This window comes from Pieris rapae, chromosome 18 (genome assembly GCF_905147795.1).
Source record: "Pieris rapae chromosome 18, ilPieRapa1.1, whole genome shotgun sequence".
Classification (NCBI taxonomy): Eukaryota; Metazoa; Arthropoda; class Insecta; order Lepidoptera; family Pieridae; genus Pieris; species Pieris rapae.
Genome location: NC_059526.1, coordinates 9282049 through 9300280, shown reverse-complemented (window position 1 = coordinate 9300280; position 18232 = coordinate 9282049). Strand labels below are relative to the sequence as shown.

Here is an 18232-nt window from a genome sequence, read left to right as displayed (position 1 = left end):
TTAGCAAAATATTATGTTATCTTTTATCTATATTTTAAAGCCCTTGACTATTAACCTATTTTACAATTTTTTTATATAAAAAACAATTCTAGCATCAAATATATTTACAAATTTCATAAATTACTCAAAAAGGTGTACCCTTGCATACAAATGCATCACTTTCACTCAGGTTGAACATTGGTACAATGATATTACTAAATTAAAACTTCCTCATAGATCGCAGCTTATTGTTTCTCTTCATTCCAGCGGCCCTAACTCTCTTCCAGTATTCTTTTGTGTTAGGGTCCAGTTCTTCAATACGAGGTGCACCTCCTCTGTTTAAAGTCCAAAGCCAATCAGGGTACTCTCTGTCATCTTTTATCTAGACCAATAAGTCCTTAAATTAATAATATGAAACCTTTAAAGGGACCTACTTTAAGTAGTGACTCGAGAACTGTTCAAGATACCTAATCATAATCTAGTTGCATTTCAACCCTTTGGCCACGGCCTTAGATTACATTCAATTCTTTGATCATTTTTATATCACAGACAGATATGTCATTAATTTTTGGACTGAAACATGCCAGCTAACTCACAATGTTAACCCTTTTATCATTTACTTTAATCATTTTGGTTGCATTAGACAAGGAAAATGAATGATCTGCCCACTGCTATAGTAACTTATAGTTAAATCAGCAAAATATATAAGGGTATATAATGTAATAGGGGTGTAATAATTTATAATAAAATTCTCTTATCTCATAATCTTAAGCTGGTAAATTTAAGGATACTCACCTTGACATCTTCACCAGTGAGATAGATATTAGAGCCACAAACATAATTTACTAGTTTTTCAGGATCTGACTCAACCGGAAGCTGCTTTTTCTCCATAGCACTAACTTTGCCAACTTTCTTCTTACCCCGGCCCAAACCCAAAACCCCTACAATCATGACATACAGGTTACATTGTTTCAAACTACTAAACGCATTTCAGATTTACCCATTTTTAGAATACCTCCAGCAGCCGAGGTTGTTTTCTTTACAGCATATCTAGTAACATCCGTATGCATTTGATATTTTGGTATCGTGATGAATGAACAAGTTCCTACTGACCGGTAATTTAGGGGCAGTATACGAATTAAATGACACAACATTTTACAGTTAAAAAGGTTCAGGTTTCAGAAGAATAATTGATTATTAAGCTGAAACGTAACAATCACTTAATATTTAGTTTAAAAACATATGTTACGCCAGCGCCAAAAATTTAGTACTATCTAATATCTATAGTCTATACTATAATAGTAGACTAGACTGTAGACGTAGAGTCAAAACTATAGATTATAATCTGTCTGACTCTGTTAGCTGTATAGTGAAGCCAGTCTCCTGGCTTTTGCTTTATCCTATAATGTTGAATATAATGTTTTATAATCAATAACAAGATGAACGTTTATCTAAATATTTTGTTTTTAGCTAGCTAATCCCTTAGTTTCCTTTTGATGAGTTTGTTTTTTTTTCTTGCGTGTAGTTTTTTTTTACCTTTACTTGAAACTGGTATAAAAGAAAAACTGTTGCCTTACGAAGAAATGGAAAGGAAAAACCACTGGGGAATAACTAAACTGAAGTGCTATTATACTATATTACGGCGACGGGCCCATACGGATTGTCAGTACAAAAACCCAAAAAAGTGGTTATTACACTTTAAAAAAACACTTCTTTAATCACTTCTTCTTTAATAATAGTGATTTTATTGTTATGCAGTACCTCATTTAATTCACGTAATACTTTTACACACTATTGTTTTTTACGAAGACTTCTGCTATCTGTGGTTATAACATTATCAAATATTCTATTTATCAATGATTCTATTTTGACTACTGAGTACTGACTAGTGATTACCTAGTAACTACTAAGTACTAACTAATGATTAATAAAACAGCTTTTTTGGATCATACATACCTGAATTTTTTTTTACGAATTGATAATCCAATTTTCATTGAGCCAAAAAATATCTTACTATGTGTTTAACAGTTCGATAAATTGTTTCTGTCAATCGTGTTAGTGTCATTTTATTATAAGTAAATTTTAAGAAATCGCGAAGGGTAATATATTACTAACACTATTCGTAGCAGGAAATTCTAGTATTTTTTGCAAACGTAGGTATTATAAATTATAATTTAGTATTGTACTATAATATGTCTACCAATGCTGATTAAGATGTGATTTATCTTGTTTATAAAGTACTATAATATGTTTGATTCTAAAGAATTCGACAAAGATTTCGATAATTTTTATGAGGTGAGTCATATTCTTTATTTTCCATTAGGATTATTTTATTTGAGGCGTATGATAAAAATATACTTTATTTTTTTATCACATATTTGAGATAAGTTTCTGTAACTGCTTGAACTGCTATGCTGCTATAATATTTACTTAAAAGGCTCATTATTTATTATAAAGAATTTATATTCCATGTAAACATTTTCAAATAATATGCTACTGTAATTGATTCTTAAATTGTAAAGTTCTCTAAAAACAGTTTTCATTATTGCAAGTCTCTGATTCCATATTATATATTATTACACAATATGGTTGTGACTTTTTATTTTGTTATATAAACAAAAAGTAGTAATAATTTTATTTAGTAAATTAAAAAAAAGTTAGACTCATCTACTTAAAAATTTTATAATTCTTATTTGTTTATATAATTTATAGACATTTATGTGTGTAAAAGGTTATCTAATTATCTGAACTAAGCAACTAGTATTTTTCAGGACCATAAACACTTTTCAAAAATGAATATGTCAACAATAGCATATGGGATAGTGGGTATTGTCATCTTGCTTATGATCCTGGCTTGTTGTTGCCGTCGTCGTAGGAACAGAGGTGAAGTGCTCAGTGTTGAAAGTGAGTACTCCATGATTTCTATAACTTGTTATCTTTAAGCAGTATACAATTTGTATTAAAACTTAGTGATCAAAAGAATGGCGGAAAGTTTCTTGCCTGTTCTACACCCTTGACTTGCAAACTGGTAGAATATGTTAATCTACAATTAATTTAATTTTTTTTGAAGTTCATAAGTGTACTTCTTTACCTATGAATAAAGATATTTTGAGTTTGAGTTTGAATAGTTCACTCAAGTTAGATCACAAGCTACAGTCCAAAGGGTTATTGTCACTCTCATACTAAAGCTTACAAAGAATCATTAATTTCACTTACAGCCAGCACTGTGCGAGTGCCCGTGCCCCCTGCGCCATATCCGCAGCAGCAATACGCGTCGCCTCATCAGTACCCTGGTATGTGATTAACCTAATTGGCTGACAATATCAGTTGTACCATAAGTAATGCGAGTACATACCTAGTAATCGAAATAGGTAAGTGTCACTCACTCAATTGAAATTGTTGCAGTTACGTCTCAGTACCCACTACAAAATGCCAGTATGCCGTATCCCACGGCGACGCCTTATCCCGCCGGACCTTATCCCGGGGCGGCCCCTTACCCGTCAGGGGGAGCGCCCTATCAAGCTCCGGGAGCCCCCTACCCGACGGCCGGGGCGCCTTACCCCACGGGCGGAGCGCCTTATCCGACGGGGGCTGCGCCCTTCTCGACTGGCTCTTCTCCATTTCCGTCTGCGCAGCCTAGTGCCCCTGAAGCCAGTGGTAAGTCACTTTGAAACAATTTTTCTTGAGTTATTGCACATTGTATACGAAAGCACAGATTGAGGAGTGATTTTTGTAAATCTAAATTAAACCCATAAATTAAACATTAAAAAAAGAAGATGATTCATGGGACACAATATTATGTTGTTAGCTTTCCTCGGATTAGCTGCCCCGGGCTGGCATCCACAAGGTTCGTCTCGTTGCCCTGATTATATTTATTACGTCTGTTTTCTAGTTACAACATTTCATACCATGCTCTGTCTATCAGTCCCTTTTCATGTACATTTAAATTTCCTTTACGCATTGAATCTTATATTAGAAGTAAAGATTAGACTTAAGAGGCGGGAGAGCCATTGGAATTTTCCAGGATATTACAAATACCATTCACCTTCATAATAAATGTCGTCAGCCTCGCATATCGCGAGAGGACACGGTAGAGCCGATAAGCTCGTTATCACGACTCAAACGTTCCATATTAATATAATATTTTTATTTGAATCGTTGGAATTCCAGCGCTTCCGCCCTCCTACGACCAAGCCGTGGGCAAACAGGCCAACATTTACGGGGCGCAGTAACTTCTGTCCAGCGAACGATTCGTTATTCGTGAAATATTGAAAACGTTTAGGTGCCGAGACCCCGGGCTCTTGTCGCTCTTATGTCTATTATTTATATGATTTTATCTTAAGCTCCTGTAGTATATAGAATTAAACATTCATCGAGAGATTTTGTATCCCTTTGTATTTAAAAAAAATATATTGAATCTTTAGTCAAGTAATACGAACCATTATTTAGTTACGGCAATAGCGAGCGATTGTCAGCTCTGCAAACAGTCAAAAATCGTAAACAATTATTACTCTGAGAGTTTTTATTTGACTATAGATTCTTTCATTATTATAATTGTAATGCAATCACTTCTCTAATAATTTAATAGACCAGTATTGGTATAATGTTATAAAATACAGTTTTCGTAAGCGAATTCTTTACGTGAAGAGGAACATAATTGTTCTTAACGTTGTAATAGATAATATAATAATAGATAGGGAAGGATTATTCCATTGTGTTATATGTATTGTACGAAATATGTTTCCCAGGGTTTTTGACTGATGAATTTACCGCATTTTCGTACTGCCTTAGATTAGCACATACTCGTACAATAGCGAAAAGTTTAGGTAATTCGCTGTCGAGCTCAATATTCAGAGTTCCTCGAGTCCTAACTAGTGCTCATTTTGGATAATTAAAAACAATTATTAAATGTTTATATTTCACATTTGTTGTTAAGAGGGCCAAATTGCCAGGTTTGGGAAGTATTCGATGCGTTTTTAAAAGATTTAAAATATATATTAAGACAATGTTTTTAAGTATGATTTTTATTTAATTGCATTTTGAGATTAATTCGAGCAATGTATTTTAGTGTATATATATATGTTTAAGGTGAATTTGCTTAAAGTTGTGTATTCGTACTTATCTTTCTTTCGCTAAGATTACACTTTAATTTACGCTTTTCTAAATGTAATGGAGATCCGAATTATTTTTCATAAATAGTCAGACAGTGTCTACAAATGTTAAATAATGAATTAAGTCGTCTATTATTTCTGTGATAAACAATCTAAATGCTTTATTTGTACAAATATAACATTATGGTTACCTGATGTACACAAATATGTATTGTAATGCTCGTAATTTACTTTTGCATTGTACCTAAGTCTGTCCATTGGGAATTAGCATCTTCCACGTTCCAAGCTATTTAGATTTTAATAAAATGTTCCATTTTTATCTGGTTTTTATTTCCCCTGTCATTGTCATGTCTGAGAACAAATTGCCAACCGACATGTCGCCTTGAACAAGTGTAGGTACATGAATATATACGAATTATTCCGTATTATTTTGTATACGATTAAGAATGAGGAGCTGAAACTGAAGACACATCCTAGTGGGAAAAACAGACAACCGAGGGTAAGTATATAATACAAATATAGGTCCTTCAAGCGACCTCAGGTGACGAGAACAGACATCCTCTCTCGTACACAAATATATGTTTAAATCAAATCAAAAATATCTTTATAGGTAAACAGGTGCACTTATAAACGTCAAAAAAATTAAATTAATTGTAAATTTACATTTACATCCAGTTGCGAACTGGTTGTAAATGTAACAGTCAAAGGTGTAGAGCGGACAAGAAGAACTGGCAAGAAACTTTCCGCCATTCTTTTCAATCGCCAAGTTTTTAAATAAATTGTTTGAACTGGAACAAATAAATCCCAAGGATTATTAGGATCATTTAAGTATTTAACGAGGGCTTTGAATTTATACACTAAAGAACACCATTTGTTTCAATTTGTTACACTACGGGTAGGAGGTAGGAAGTACTGCCCGGGAAAATATCTCAGTTTCCGTAAGAAAGAGCAAGCCCGGGTTCTTTGTCTCCAAATGGAACTGGACAGCGAGGATGTTGGAATGCCCCCTAACATTTGTGAAGTCGAGTCAGCGAGTGACGAAGGAAGTGCCTTAGTTTGCTCCGTCTGCTCTGAGATGGATTATGGAGTCCGGAAGTGAACCTATTGAATCACTCCATGTCGGTTTTCCGTGAGACAGTGGTACTGCCTCGTGTCTGCAAATTCGGCTAAAGCCCGGAAACAACCGTGTGGTACTTCCATGAAATATTTCAGCAGAGGGCCGTGGGGCCGTCATACCAAAACCTATTTCAAACTTTTCCTAATATTTTTGAGATATAAAGCTTAGGTATAATATTATTACAGTAATTAGAGTGCTCTTATCAGATGAAATTTCCTTTTATCTAAATTATATTACTTTGACGACATACGTTAATTGCTCAGAATTTTATAATTAGATATGGGTATTATGCTATTAAAAGGATCGGATTGACAGATTCCATTGGTACAGTAAAATATTTAATTGTCGTTTTCAAATTAAGTTACTGGCAAGCTAAATCGAAAGATCAAAAATATGGATACTCACATTGCCAGATTGCTTCCAAGTGCGTTGCCGGCCTTTAAAAGCAAGTCCACCGAGAACGTTTTTTGTGTTTTTACCTTGAACCTTCGTCATCCAAAGTCGATGTGAATCGTGTGTAAGGTGGTATTTTGTATTCTGACATATATTCATAATAAAGAAAGTTATGGAACCTAAAAGTAATAGGCAGGTCTTAGGTATGATCGTTTTATAATTAAAATCAAATAACAACTATTCTATTTAAATAATAATTAAAATATTCTAATTGAAATCAAATAACTATTATAAGGGGCTCTTCAATAATAACTACAATTAACACGGGCAAGATAATACATTCGCAGCGGGGAAAAACCAAAATTGTTATTTTTACCTACGGTAACCCAATGACGGGCGCAGTGGGCAGAGTGTGGAGTTAAAAGTCAAAAAATGCGACGACCGCACATCCACTGAAACCTTTAGAGCCCACTATTTCCTGTATGATGGGGCTGATACCTTAGGCTCTAGGCCTTTTTATCGCGCATCCCATTCAGCAGCTGTTGAGACTCTCCTACTAAAATATAATGGTTATGGATACTAGACCAATTATAAATAATGAGCAATTTAATCTGGATGATGCAACTGTATTTCTGGGAATCACCATGAATTCCAAACTTCAGTGGTGCTGAGTTTCTGAGAGAGGTAGAGCGCTTCATATCAACGGTTTGGCGAAGAGACTTCGTTCTGCAGCTTACGCACTGTTCATTTTTCATTAAAAATTTCGCTCACTGACTGAAGCTAATACAGCTAGACTTGTTTATTTTAGCTACTTTCACAGCTTAATGACTTATGGCTCAATATTATGGGGTCATGCTGCTGATGTCGAATCTATTTTCATCCTGTAGAAGAGGGCTATTCGTGCAATCTATAATTTGAAATGTACGGAATCTCTGAGAGATAAATTCAAGGAAATTAATATACTTACCTTTCCCTCGTAAAATATAAATGGAAATATTATGTATGTATACAAAAATAGTGATAAGTTTACTAGAATAGAACATACGCACAATAGAAAAAACGCAGGATGCAATTTTCCCGTACTAGACTATCTAAAGTTAGTAATTCTTTTTTGGGTAAAGGGATAATAATAATAATAATAAAGCCTTTATTGCTGTATTTACATAATAGGTAAGTATATAAAAGTATGAAATACTTAAAAAGGTAATATCACTAAAAATAAAAAATAAATACTAATAAGTAGTCGGCAAGACGGTTGCTTTCATTATGCAGCTTGTCCTTAGGCGTAGGCCTCCTCTAAGGACTTCCACTCTTCTCTGTTTCTGGCTTTACACATTCAATGAGGGCCAGCTACTCTTCGCAAATCATCTTCCCATCTTTTCATTTGTCTTCCTCGTTTTCTTTTGTCATTGCGAGGAAGCCATTCCGTCACTTTCTTCGTCCATTTATCTTTATTTTCTCTCATAATGTGTCCTGTCAATTTCCATTTCAATCTTTTACTAGAACTAGCAGCATTTCTAAACTTTGTCAGTCTCTCATTCAGTCTTTATTAGCAATCAGATGTTCTAAGTAGACATACTCATTTACATATTCAACTTCATCATCGTTCACGTTTATTGGCAATTCTATTGAATTTGTCATTATTTTGGTCTTTGAGATATTCACTGAAAGTCCTGCTTTAGCACTCTCCTGCGCTAGTTCTAGTAAAATGCTTTCCAGTTGCCTAGAGTATTCAGAAAATACAACAATGTCGTCTGCGAAGCGCAAATGAGTTAGTGGTTCTCCATTTATGTTGACTCCCTTTTTTCTCAGTCTAGATTTCTGAATATCATTTCAAGAACTGCTGGGAAGAGGGATACTCTTATTTAATTAAATCCCAGAGGCACTTTTATCCCTGCCTTTTAATAAATTTAAGAAATACATTAAGGTAAAGCTGTATAAAAAGACTTACTATAAAGTTAGCGATTATCTAGTTGATAAAAGGGCCTGAGACTTGTGCTGGGCAGGCTAATTCTAATTAATTTTCTTTTTTTGTTTTAAAATATAAATATTGTTTGATGATTTGCTTTTTTTAAAAGAGTACCTACCGAGAGTTTTTTACGCCGGCTTTTTCTCTCGGCCTACACCCTCTGTCTTCTTTGCCGATGAGTAGTGCTGCCTACAGATTCAAATTTAATGACGTGGAATAAGTGATAGCTGTCTATCTTATATCTCATAATAAACGCATTTTATTTAATAACTTTTTCGAATTTAAAACAGGATATTTAAATATACATATTTTAAGATAGATGTTGGAGGTTCTTGAACAAAAAATGCAACACTACTTTTCAGACTTTAAATCTGATTCTTGACAAACTTGTGGTGATTGGTGTTAGATATAGCAACGATTGACAATAAAGCTTTAAAAAACTTAAGTGACGTGATGTTGACGAGATATTCGCGCATGCGTTGTGCGAAACGTAAAGCCGCCTCTGCGACGCCACATCCTTGCCTTACGCCAGGGCTGCTCATGATAAATCTTATTTTTTAGTACTAGCTAAAATCCTTTTGTAGGGAGAACTAACTCAATACTGATGACTTGAACTAATGCGACGTATATATATTTTCCAGTAGTATAATGATTAGCCGATAACTTTCGTTCCTAACAATACCTATTAATAAAACAAAGACTAAAGGCTGTAGAGAAATTCATAAGGGTTTTGAATTATTGAGTTTACACTTAGGTATTTCCATCTTTAGTAAAGATAAATAAGTATGTATTAATTGGGAGACCTCAATCTTGTCACGCAGTTTATTCATCCCTACTAGAAATAAGGAGTGACGCCGGAGTGTCGGCGACACTTGTTGCCATGTCTCGACAGTCTCCATACTGCACACTACTTCTGCCGGCAAACACGAAACACTGCCTTTTTAATGAGGATCACTATGTTCTACATAATTATTTTTCAATAACGTAATCTGACCAAAGTTAAAACTACAAATAATTCATTAATAATAAACACTTTTTTAAAATAACGTTGAGTAGTGCATTTGCGATTGGTTGCCTAATTTTTCTATATTTTTAAAATAATTATAACTTGAATTTGGTGTCATGGTGTGAAAAGAGTGAAATAAGTGTAAATGATTGAATAATCAATTCGTTCTTATTCAAAGTAAGTGATCGGTAACTATTATATGTAGCTGTTTAATAAATAGGTTTTAAATCTCTTATCATTCATCGTGCCACTTTAAACGCCATTCATTGTCTACTAAAAGTTTTTTTTTCTAAAATAGTCGAGTCACTTTAGATTAGGATGGGGTGATTGCAGCTAAGTGGTGATGGGCAGTGGGAAGATCCGCGGTGCTCGTCCGCCGTCCACCACGGCCTACTACGTGGCTCTGGCCGGCGTCCTTGGATTGCTGTTGCTGCTGTGCTGCTACTTCGTGTATTTCTGTATTCGACGGGTTAAAAGTGAGACAAAACAAACATGCTTTTTTTGTTTGACAAAAAACTTAGTTATTGCTATTCCAGATACCGTTAGCATTTACGTTTTGCATTTATAAAAAAATATAATTTTTACATTTCGTACTCATTAAATTCCAGAGTTGACCGAACAAGGTCTTCCGGAACGAGTAGAGTCGGTACGGCCACCGCCACCGGACACGGTCGCCTACCCAGTGCAACCTGGTTAGTCTTCGGTTTTATACCATCACATTTTGTAGTAAGTTATCTGAGGGCAGATGTCCTTGAGATACGAGATACGAATAATTCTTGTCACTATAAATAATATGTATGTATGTGGCTAATATATGTATATGCACGCACGCTTGTATAAATCCTTTGGCATTATTAACCACTGCCGTTATCAATTTTCTAAGTAACTTTGAAAAACAGATTAGCTTATCCTTTTTCAAAATTATGGCAGATCACTAAAGTCATATTTGAATCATATCGAAGCCTACAGCTAGACTAGTATACTATGAATTTAAAGACTAGATAGTCCTAAGCTAGCCTTACTTACATTAATAACGCAAGAAATAACGTTTAGGAGAGAAACTTCTTTATGATATTGTCATCGATAACTACTTCTTATAACTTCAAGTTTTAGTCTAAATTAAAAGTCAAAAGTTTGAATTGTTTGTTGGATGTGCAGAAAGTTAAGTTACAACATGAAATTTTATTTTTACTCATATATCAAAATGAATGTGAAACGTCTGCTTTTATCGTTTAGAGAGCCATTTATGATCTAAAAAGTTCAGTTGAATAGACTGTAGGGTTAGGGTTCAGCTGTTAAGTATTTTACTCTTCGCAATTAAAAAAAAATCTGGACACACTGGTTGTCTTTGTTAAAATGATGTCAAATGCGTTGTGATTTTAAACAATCTGGTCAGTTTATTCAAAATAAATATAAGAGGTTTGAGTAGTGCATATTATAAAGTGCGATTGAATTTAGTAAAAAAAATACTGAAGTTGAATACTGAAGAACTAGTGTTTTCGTGAAGTCGCCCTAAATTGAATACGTCCTTTAAGTTGAATCATGGTGGCATTTCTACAATTGTCTTATTTCTGTGAGGGCTATGGTGTTCTATGATTCGACTGGTGATCAATGTTATGATTCCAATGTATTAGAAGTGATTATATTGTAATGTTACAGCGGTGCGTGCGAGTGCGTCTGCGATGGCGCGCCTTTGCCACTCCCCCACCCGCGGAGCGCCACCTTCCTCGCCCCGAAACTTAGTCTCACCCTCCAGGGATAGATTCGGTGAGCTGCTGTTTCTTTCTAACTTCTTGGAATATGCAGTTATGGAAACTCTACACTTTGGTCTCCCTATATCTAGAAACATCTGTCTAAAAAACAATTACGATCTAATCTGCCTTTTACTTTGTTTATATAAAATCATCACCAGTTTTTAACTATACAAATTAAACAATTTTACATGTTAGCGAAGACTGGAGCGCAAGGTTTACAATACGAATGATATGTTTTATTATTGGTTAACCTTTGTGTAAACTTAAGATATCATTTGAATCAACTTTGTCACAGTTGGTAGATAATTACTGTTAGTGTAGTTTCAGCGCAACGGTCAAGTTCATTGACCCCCGCACACACTGACACAGTACACCCGCGCACTCGAAGCCAGCTGCCGCCTCCGAACATACTTACATCTAGAACTACACCCATTAGAAACGGTCCTAAAGTTATTCCTCCGAGAATAGAACTCGTATCGAACGAATATAATATCATGAGTGATAGAACACCCTCGCCTAAGAAGAGTCTATCACCCAGAAGCCAGAATTTTTCACCGCGTAAAAGTAAGGATACACTACCCGTTTGGAAAGACGTGGCTTTAGTGAGACGGAGAGAAGGGACTGTCAGCAAAGAGAGTCAACGAAAGCATTTCTCTGCTCCGCCTCAGATTGTCGTTGGGGACGTGGAGTAGCTACTGCTCCGCATCTCCACTCGGTGAGTTTACCAATTCATAACATTCATTGATACATTTATCCCTAACTGTTTCTCACCTTTAACTTGAAATGTAGAACTAACAACAGAAGTAAATATATTTTTATTATTATACCATTACCACTAAACCTGGATTTGTGTTTTTTGCTGTATTGAGTTAACAATTTATTTGTATACATACATTTTCGGCAAGCGGTTGCATTTTTTTAAATTCCGCGAAAGGGCCGATTTTACGTAGCAAAATAAGCTAAATATTGCATAAAATAAAAATAGGTAAAAAAACTTTTTAAGTTGGGAATTTCCATGAGCAAGAAAATAGTAAGTAATTTCCTCATCGTCTGCGGGCCAACTGCCTATTTTAACGACACATTAAGTCGATAATTTGTAGACAATTGACGTGCCCCACGGTTTTATTTTAGTCTAGTCTATGCATATGTTTATAATTCCCACGACTATATCTATTTTATTATTTTTTGGTTTTTAGTACATTTATCTTAAACATTGCAATGTATGTTTAACATAAAACCGTTTAACTTAAAAAGTTTTTTTAACCTATTTTTATTTTCTAGTTTTTAGTTTTTATTTCGCTCTTTTCTGTTTAATTCATTTAGTGCATCATTATTGCAAGGTTTCTTGCCCGTTATTAATAGTATATTGTATTGTACTTGTTGAGCCCTTTCATTTGATACCCATATTGATGGGATTGATAAAACCTACGTTATCCGCCATTTTGTAGCGGCTGCCATGTTGGATTTAAATTTTTTTATAGTGTATTGTAGTTTGCTTGTTAAGCCCTTTCATTTGATACCTATATTTATGGGATTAATAAAATAGAAATTATCCGCCATTTTGTAGCGGCGGCCATCTTGAATTTATAATAATAATGAATAAACATAATTGTATTGTCACCAAAATCCAAAGTGTATACAAAATTTCAGATTAATCGGTTGACATTTGAATTACTAAATTTGACCCAAGAAAAAAGAATAAAACAAACGGGAAGAGATAAAGAACGAGTTATTTTTACCCATTTAACAGAAATTGTCATTAAAAAATAATATGTAACAAAAAATTCTTACATATATTTTTATAAGTATAATAGTATTGCTCTTCAAGTTTATTCATAATTTTTGTAAGTTCTGCCTTCAACCCTCCCCCCCCCCCAATGGAAGGCTGCGTGCTGCCCAAAGCACCTTGACCCTCGAGATAACTTTTCCTTCTTAGAGAATATGATTTGTTTTCCTAACTCTTAGTGTTAATGACATGACGAACCTTTCGTCTGTGACTCGCAGACCAGAGCATCGCGCAGCCGGAAACGTTTGATAAAGTGTCAAACCCTTAATTCTAATAACTGTGTTTCCATTTATTTATGCTTTCTTTCCTTTAGGGTAAACTTGAGGGTGATCTTTTGCCCTAATTCAGGCTCATCGCACCGCGCGACACTTTAGCTGGCTAAACGTGTAATCCTCTTATTTATATTTAATAATTAAGAATGGACTAGTAGTTAAGTTCTTTAAGTAAAATTAATTTTAGAAGTCTTTTTTTTCTATTAAATCACATTTTCGTGATTTTGTAAATAAATAAGTTAATTATATTCTACGTTATAAGCTTATTTTTTTGTAAAAATAGACAATTAAACTTATTGAAATTATTAAGCTTGCTAGCTACTTATATATATTAGATATTTTGTCTTGGTGGTCGTATCACTTTGTAAATTTATAATCCCGAGGAACGTTTTTTATTCATATATACCGCAATGTATTAGGAAGATTTATGGTCTAAATCACTAACATTACAATGATCTAATCGCATATTTGTAAAAAACTCAATAAATTGTAAATTTACATCTGTAATAAAAGCTTGAAATGTGCCTATTTTATTTATTTTAACCCATTGACAGTGTTATTTTTTCATCTTCAATTGATAGCCTGAATCTGTGCAAATCAAAAATAAGGCGCTACAACTCTTACGTCTGGCTCTACCATTTCTGTATTTTTCTTACAAATAAAATAGTCAATTAAGAGGCAGATTGGACGGAATGTCTTCTGTGTCTGACACCGTCGATTTTTTGGATCTAAAGCATGACGGTTTCTCACGATGAATCAATGAATCTTACGATTTCAGGGATGACTGTCGCACGTTGATATCACTTAGTCAAAACTATGTACTTACTTATTCGAAATATATTTGACTAGTCTATCTGTATTCTGCATTAGCAAGAGGTGAGAGCCTGATTATAACTTGTCTATTTATGTCGGGCATTTCATTATGATCTTTAAGTTTGAAAAATATGGTGAATTAAATGAATGAACACTGACATATTATAAGCCATGTAATACTTGGAACAATAACACCAAAAATATTTCCTCAATATATATGAACCCACAGGGGATAAAGACATTGCTATATTTCATTAATATACAATAATAAACATAGTATTTATCTTATATATCATATGTACGTAGAACAAATTGAACTGACTATACCTGTAATTTACTCTGAAATCTAAAGTTCGTAAAATCGAATTCGAACTATATATATCTAGTTACAATGTAAAACTACTAGTAACATTTATAATTTATCACATTCAGACGCCTGTAAACGACACTTAACAAAGACCTGCATTGGAATTTATTTCATGTCATTCCCGCTTATGCCTATTTCATTGTTTGTAGCATTCGTGGTCATTTGTAAATAATTATTAGTAAATAATTTTATTCTTACCGAAATATCTTTGATAAATGAATATCTCTAAAAACAACTACAAATGAGAACTTTAGACCCCGAAAACGACGCAAGTGGAATCGGATAGGCCATACACTCAAAAGAGATTCTAATGTTACCCCCAGGCGAGCGCTTGCTTGGAAACCCACAGGGAAAGCGGAAGCGAGGCCGTCCTAAGTCTATGATTTATGATTTGATGACACTCATTAAAACCGCACCAGTTTCAATACATCTCCTAACATATTAGTTTCGTTAACTACGGTATTACGTCGTAAAATAGACAAACAAGATTACATTAAAATACTTAATTCACAGATGATAATTAATTGCACACTTTCTAATGAAACCTAATATAATTAATTGCTCGTTTAGTTTCAAAATAGAGATAGCCCTATACTATAAAAATAATTTAATTTATTAACATCTTTAGTCAGTTTTGTTTAGGGTACACAAAACTTTGGTAATAAATTACATTTAGCCAAAAATTTATGAACAATGAACGTGTCAACTTTATTTGATTGCTACTGTGTAAATTATATAGCGGTTTCATTTCTGTGTTTGAGCAGATGCACCTCGTGATATGGAGGCGGCAACTCGTCACACGCCTCTAGCTCAAAGTCTATATCACTTTCTGAAATCAGATAAATACGAATATTAGTAATTATCTATTTGCGGGACATACATTTTTACAAAGAGGAACTGAATCTTGTGTAGGTCCAATATTAACAATCACACGTTCCTTTTTTATTTTTATCAAATTTTTAACAAAAAGAATCATACAATCTGACATTTACTATGCTAAAAGAAATATATATGTCACACCCCATCTTACAATGCACTATCTGATTAAATAGATATACGCTACGAGAACATAGTCTACGCTACGCGTAAAGCTACGTCTTGAGCTGAAGTCTACGTGTGCTACGATTGAAACTGCGTTTTCAAAACTGTATTTTATACAAAACATCATGTCATAGTTCATTATTCGTAGAAAGGTAATACCCATAAACCTGTGGAAATAATTTTATCATTTTCTATCGCTATCGGAACCATGTATGAATGGGAATTAAGTCTAAACTGTAAAGAGACTTGTTGATATACCGAGCCTTTGGTAGCACTGGATGAGGCTTGCCATTGGTATAAGTAAGAAATAAAAAAGCCAAGGAAAGTAACAGTAGATAATTTTACTGCAAGATGAAGTGCAACACAAGATCTGATTTTTATGCGTTTTCGTGTCTTATACAATATATACAATTAGTGTGACCCCAATAAATTTATTGTACTTCCATCTACAGACAAATATTTTTATGAGATGCCAAGAACTGTTTAACATGAAATTCTCATAAATTCTATTGATTTGAATTTTTAATATTATTGGTTCAGTTTTTATATTGTAGTTTTTAGTTTTATTTATATAAACATTATACATTTAAGGCTGGTTTGTGTTGTGCTTCCTAAATTGTGATTATTTCTATTATAAAATAATCATAGTACAAATTAGCGCGACCAACGTTATTAACGCACTTAAGGTTTTTTTTTGTATGATCCTGTATTTACCGGAGAGTGCTCCTGATTGCGGGCGGTGTGTGGGTGCTAACACATCACCGGCACTAGCATGGCGGGCACGCAGGAAGCCTTCAGCGGGAGGTGACCAAGCCAATGCCGTGCTCGGCGCGTTACCCCACGCTTCTTCGTCCAGGTATAACGTGTCAGATGCGTAGCCTAACGGTTCTGCATAAATTTTATTAATTATTTAAATTTATATAAATTTACTGGCTTATGCATGGAAACTGTGTAACCACCGTGTGATTTGGTTTAGTACTCACCGACAGATGGCGGTGGCATTAAACGAGCACTGCAAATTTCAGCTCCCGAATTAGCCCCGTGGTGCTGCGCCCCTGATCTATCCAGGGCCGCGCCATCGGGACTCTCGCCCCCAAACCTAGACACGATTAACTCTTCGACTGGCACCAATCTCATTCTATCCTTGCTTTTAATGCATTCATTTAAACATTGCTTAGTTTCTTTATGCCTGTATAGTTTAACATCATTACCCGCTCGCTCGACTGCCTCATTATTATCTTCTTTAATATTATTTTTTTCAATCCTTTCTGGCCTCTCTGAAACACTGGGCCCGGCACTATTGTCGCCAATATAGAAGCAAGATGTCTCAGTCGCATCGTCATCCTTGATATCGTCGTCGGTTTCTTTCTTTTTTGAGCATTTAATGTTAGTAAAATGTTTCTTGCAAGTTTTTGAGATTCGTCGGTCTGTTACTTCACATTGCTCAATGCTATCCAGAGACATGTATGAACCAGTAGGAGTAGGAGAGCTGGGGGATGAGGCCACTTTCTCTGGTTTTAGAGGAATGTAAAGTTCCTTGGTAGAGCGCTCCCAGTCTCTACGGTGCAATACTTCGTGAATGACGCTAGGAGCAGAGTGGTAGCGGCTATCTTCTTCGCCTACATCTACCTGCGAGCGGTGACGGCCACGGATTTCTTCGTGACTCCTATGAGCTGACAACGACTGCTTTGTGGTTCCTGAAATATTCATTGAATTAATTCTTCCAACACGCTACATAGTAAAATATCAAATAAGGTTGCTTTTTTCGAATTTCTTGAAAGGGTTCTAAGATTCTTATCTAAGGTAAGATTTTATTATATTATATGCCTAGAAACAAATTTTCTCACCGGAAGTGCTAGGTAAATGTAAAGAGATCGCGCTGCTGCCGCATCTCCGATTAAACAGTTCGCTCAAGCGGTGAGAGCCTGATGATCCTGGAATTTCCAGTATCAATTAGGTCTAATTAATGAATAATCAGCATTTCACTATTTATCCACTAAGCTGCTGTCACTTCATCATAGTAAAGCCAAACATTAGTGATTAAATAACTTTAAAAATATAAATGCACTTATTTTATGAATTGGTTGGCTATGTCGTCTGTGATTTCTTACCATTGGTAATGGCAGGTCTCGCCGGGTATTTGCCAGAACTTGTATCTGAAGAGAATACATATTCTGTAGTAAAATTTTAACTATACCAAATTTTACAGGTTCATATTTAATGACGTGGAATAAGTGATACCTTGATGATCTTATGTTCCAAAATAAACGTATTTTTTTATAGAATTGACTTACAAAAATTAAAATTTATATTTTATTGGCATTTAAAGCATTTCCATAGGTTTAAAGTTGAAATGGGTAAAACTTATTTACAAAGCAACGGCTAGTCTTCTTAATAGTAGAAGGTAATTACCTGAGGCGTCATCAGGCCAGCAGCAAAGCCAACAGAGAAGTAGAATTGGGGCGCAGATCTCTGCCGCCAACACCGCGCCCACACCTCCCAACCCACCCATTTCGACCGCCTCACACAATTTACTACTTACGTTATAATATTTTATAAAATTAACTTATAAGTTATGTAGGAGCTCATAGGATATAAATGATGAAAATGTGAAAAAAAATGAT

At 34.7% G+C, this 18232-nt stretch overlaps 3 protein-coding genes and 1 long non-coding RNA gene across 4 annotated transcripts; 2 read left to right on the top strand and 2 right to left on the bottom strand.

The window, feature by feature from the left end:
• Positions 1-86: 86 nt before the first annotated feature.
• Positions 87-1261, bottom strand: LOC111001350 (39S ribosomal protein L54, mitochondrial). The gene is made up of 3 exons (XM_022271230.2): positions 995-1261; positions 775-920; positions 87-361 (listed from the first exon to the last, which is right to left on the bottom strand). The coding sequence occupies exons 1-3, from the start codon at positions 1131-1133 to the stop codon at positions 200-202; spliced, it is 447 nt and encodes a 148-aa protein (XP_022126922.1). The 5' UTR covers positions 1134-1261; the 3' UTR covers positions 87-199.
• A 588-nt stretch (positions 1262-1849) lies between these two features.
• LOC111001349 (protein shisa-5) lies at positions 1850-5407 on the top strand. Its single transcript, XM_022271228.2, has 5 exons — positions 1850-2274; positions 2751-2883; positions 3198-3272; positions 3385-3636; positions 4150-5407. Exons 1-5 carry the CDS (start codon positions 2227-2229, stop codon positions 4209-4211), a joined length of 570 nt encoding a protein of 189 aa, XP_022126920.2. The 5' UTR covers positions 1850-2226; the 3' UTR covers positions 4212-5407.
• A 4495-nt stretch (positions 5408-9902) lies between these two features.
• LOC111001367 lies at positions 9903-13577 on the top strand. Its single transcript, XR_002600472.2, has 5 exons — positions 9903-10051; positions 10184-10267; positions 11235-11342; positions 11651-12044; positions 13429-13577. It is a non-coding gene; the product is annotated as an uncharacterized LOC111001367 (long non-coding RNA).
• A 783-nt stretch (positions 13578-14360) lies between these two features.
• LOC111001384 lies at positions 14361-18169 on the bottom strand. Its single transcript, XM_022271272.2, has 6 exons — positions 18021-18169; positions 17720-17764; positions 17456-17542; positions 16592-17305; positions 16323-16496; positions 14361-15396 (listed from the first exon to the last, which is right to left on the bottom strand). The coding sequence occupies exons 1-6, from the start codon at positions 18118-18120 to the stop codon at positions 15299-15301; spliced, it is 1218 nt and encodes a 405-aa protein (XP_022126964.2). The 5' UTR covers positions 18121-18169; the 3' UTR covers positions 14361-15298.
• Positions 18170-18232: the final 63 nt, after the last annotated feature.

Bases quoted from the DNA above. Each gene is read 5' to 3' on its own strand.
- LOC111001384 (XM_022271272.2), bottom strand. From the start codon at position 18,120: ATGGGTGGGTTGGGAGGTGTGGGCGCGGTGTTGGCGGCAGAGATCTGC. The intron at 17,306-17,455 runs GTGAGAAAATTT...TGAATATTTCAG, and splicing joins ACATTTACCTAGCACTTCCG to GAACCACAAAGCAGTCGTTG. The intron at 15,397-16,322 runs GTAAATACAGGA...ATCTGATTTCAG, and splicing joins GCAATCAGGAGCACTCTCCG to AAAGTGATATAGACTTTGAG.
- LOC111001349 (XM_022271228.2), top strand. From the start codon at position 2,227: ATGTTTGATTCTAAAGAATTCGACAAAGATTTCGATAATTTTTATGAG. The intron at 2,275-2,750 runs GTGAGTCATATT...AGTATTTTTCAG, and splicing joins ATTTCGATAATTTTTATGAG to GACCATAAACACTTTTCAAA. The intron at 3,273-3,384 runs GTATGTGATTAA...AAATTGTTGCAG, and splicing joins GTCGCCTCATCAGTACCCTG to TTACGTCTCAGTACCCACTA.
- LOC111001350 (XM_022271230.2), bottom strand. From the start codon at position 1,133: ATGTTGTGTCATTTAATTCGTATACTGCCCCTAAATTACCGGTCAGTA. The intron at 921-994 runs GTATTCTAAAAA...TCATGATTGTAG, and splicing joins AACAACCTCGGCTGCTGGAG to GGGTTTTGGGTTTGGGCCGG. The intron at 362-774 runs GTGAGTATCCTT...TTATTGGTCTAG, and splicing joins TCACTGGTGAAGATGTCAAG to ATAAAAGATGACAGAGAGTA.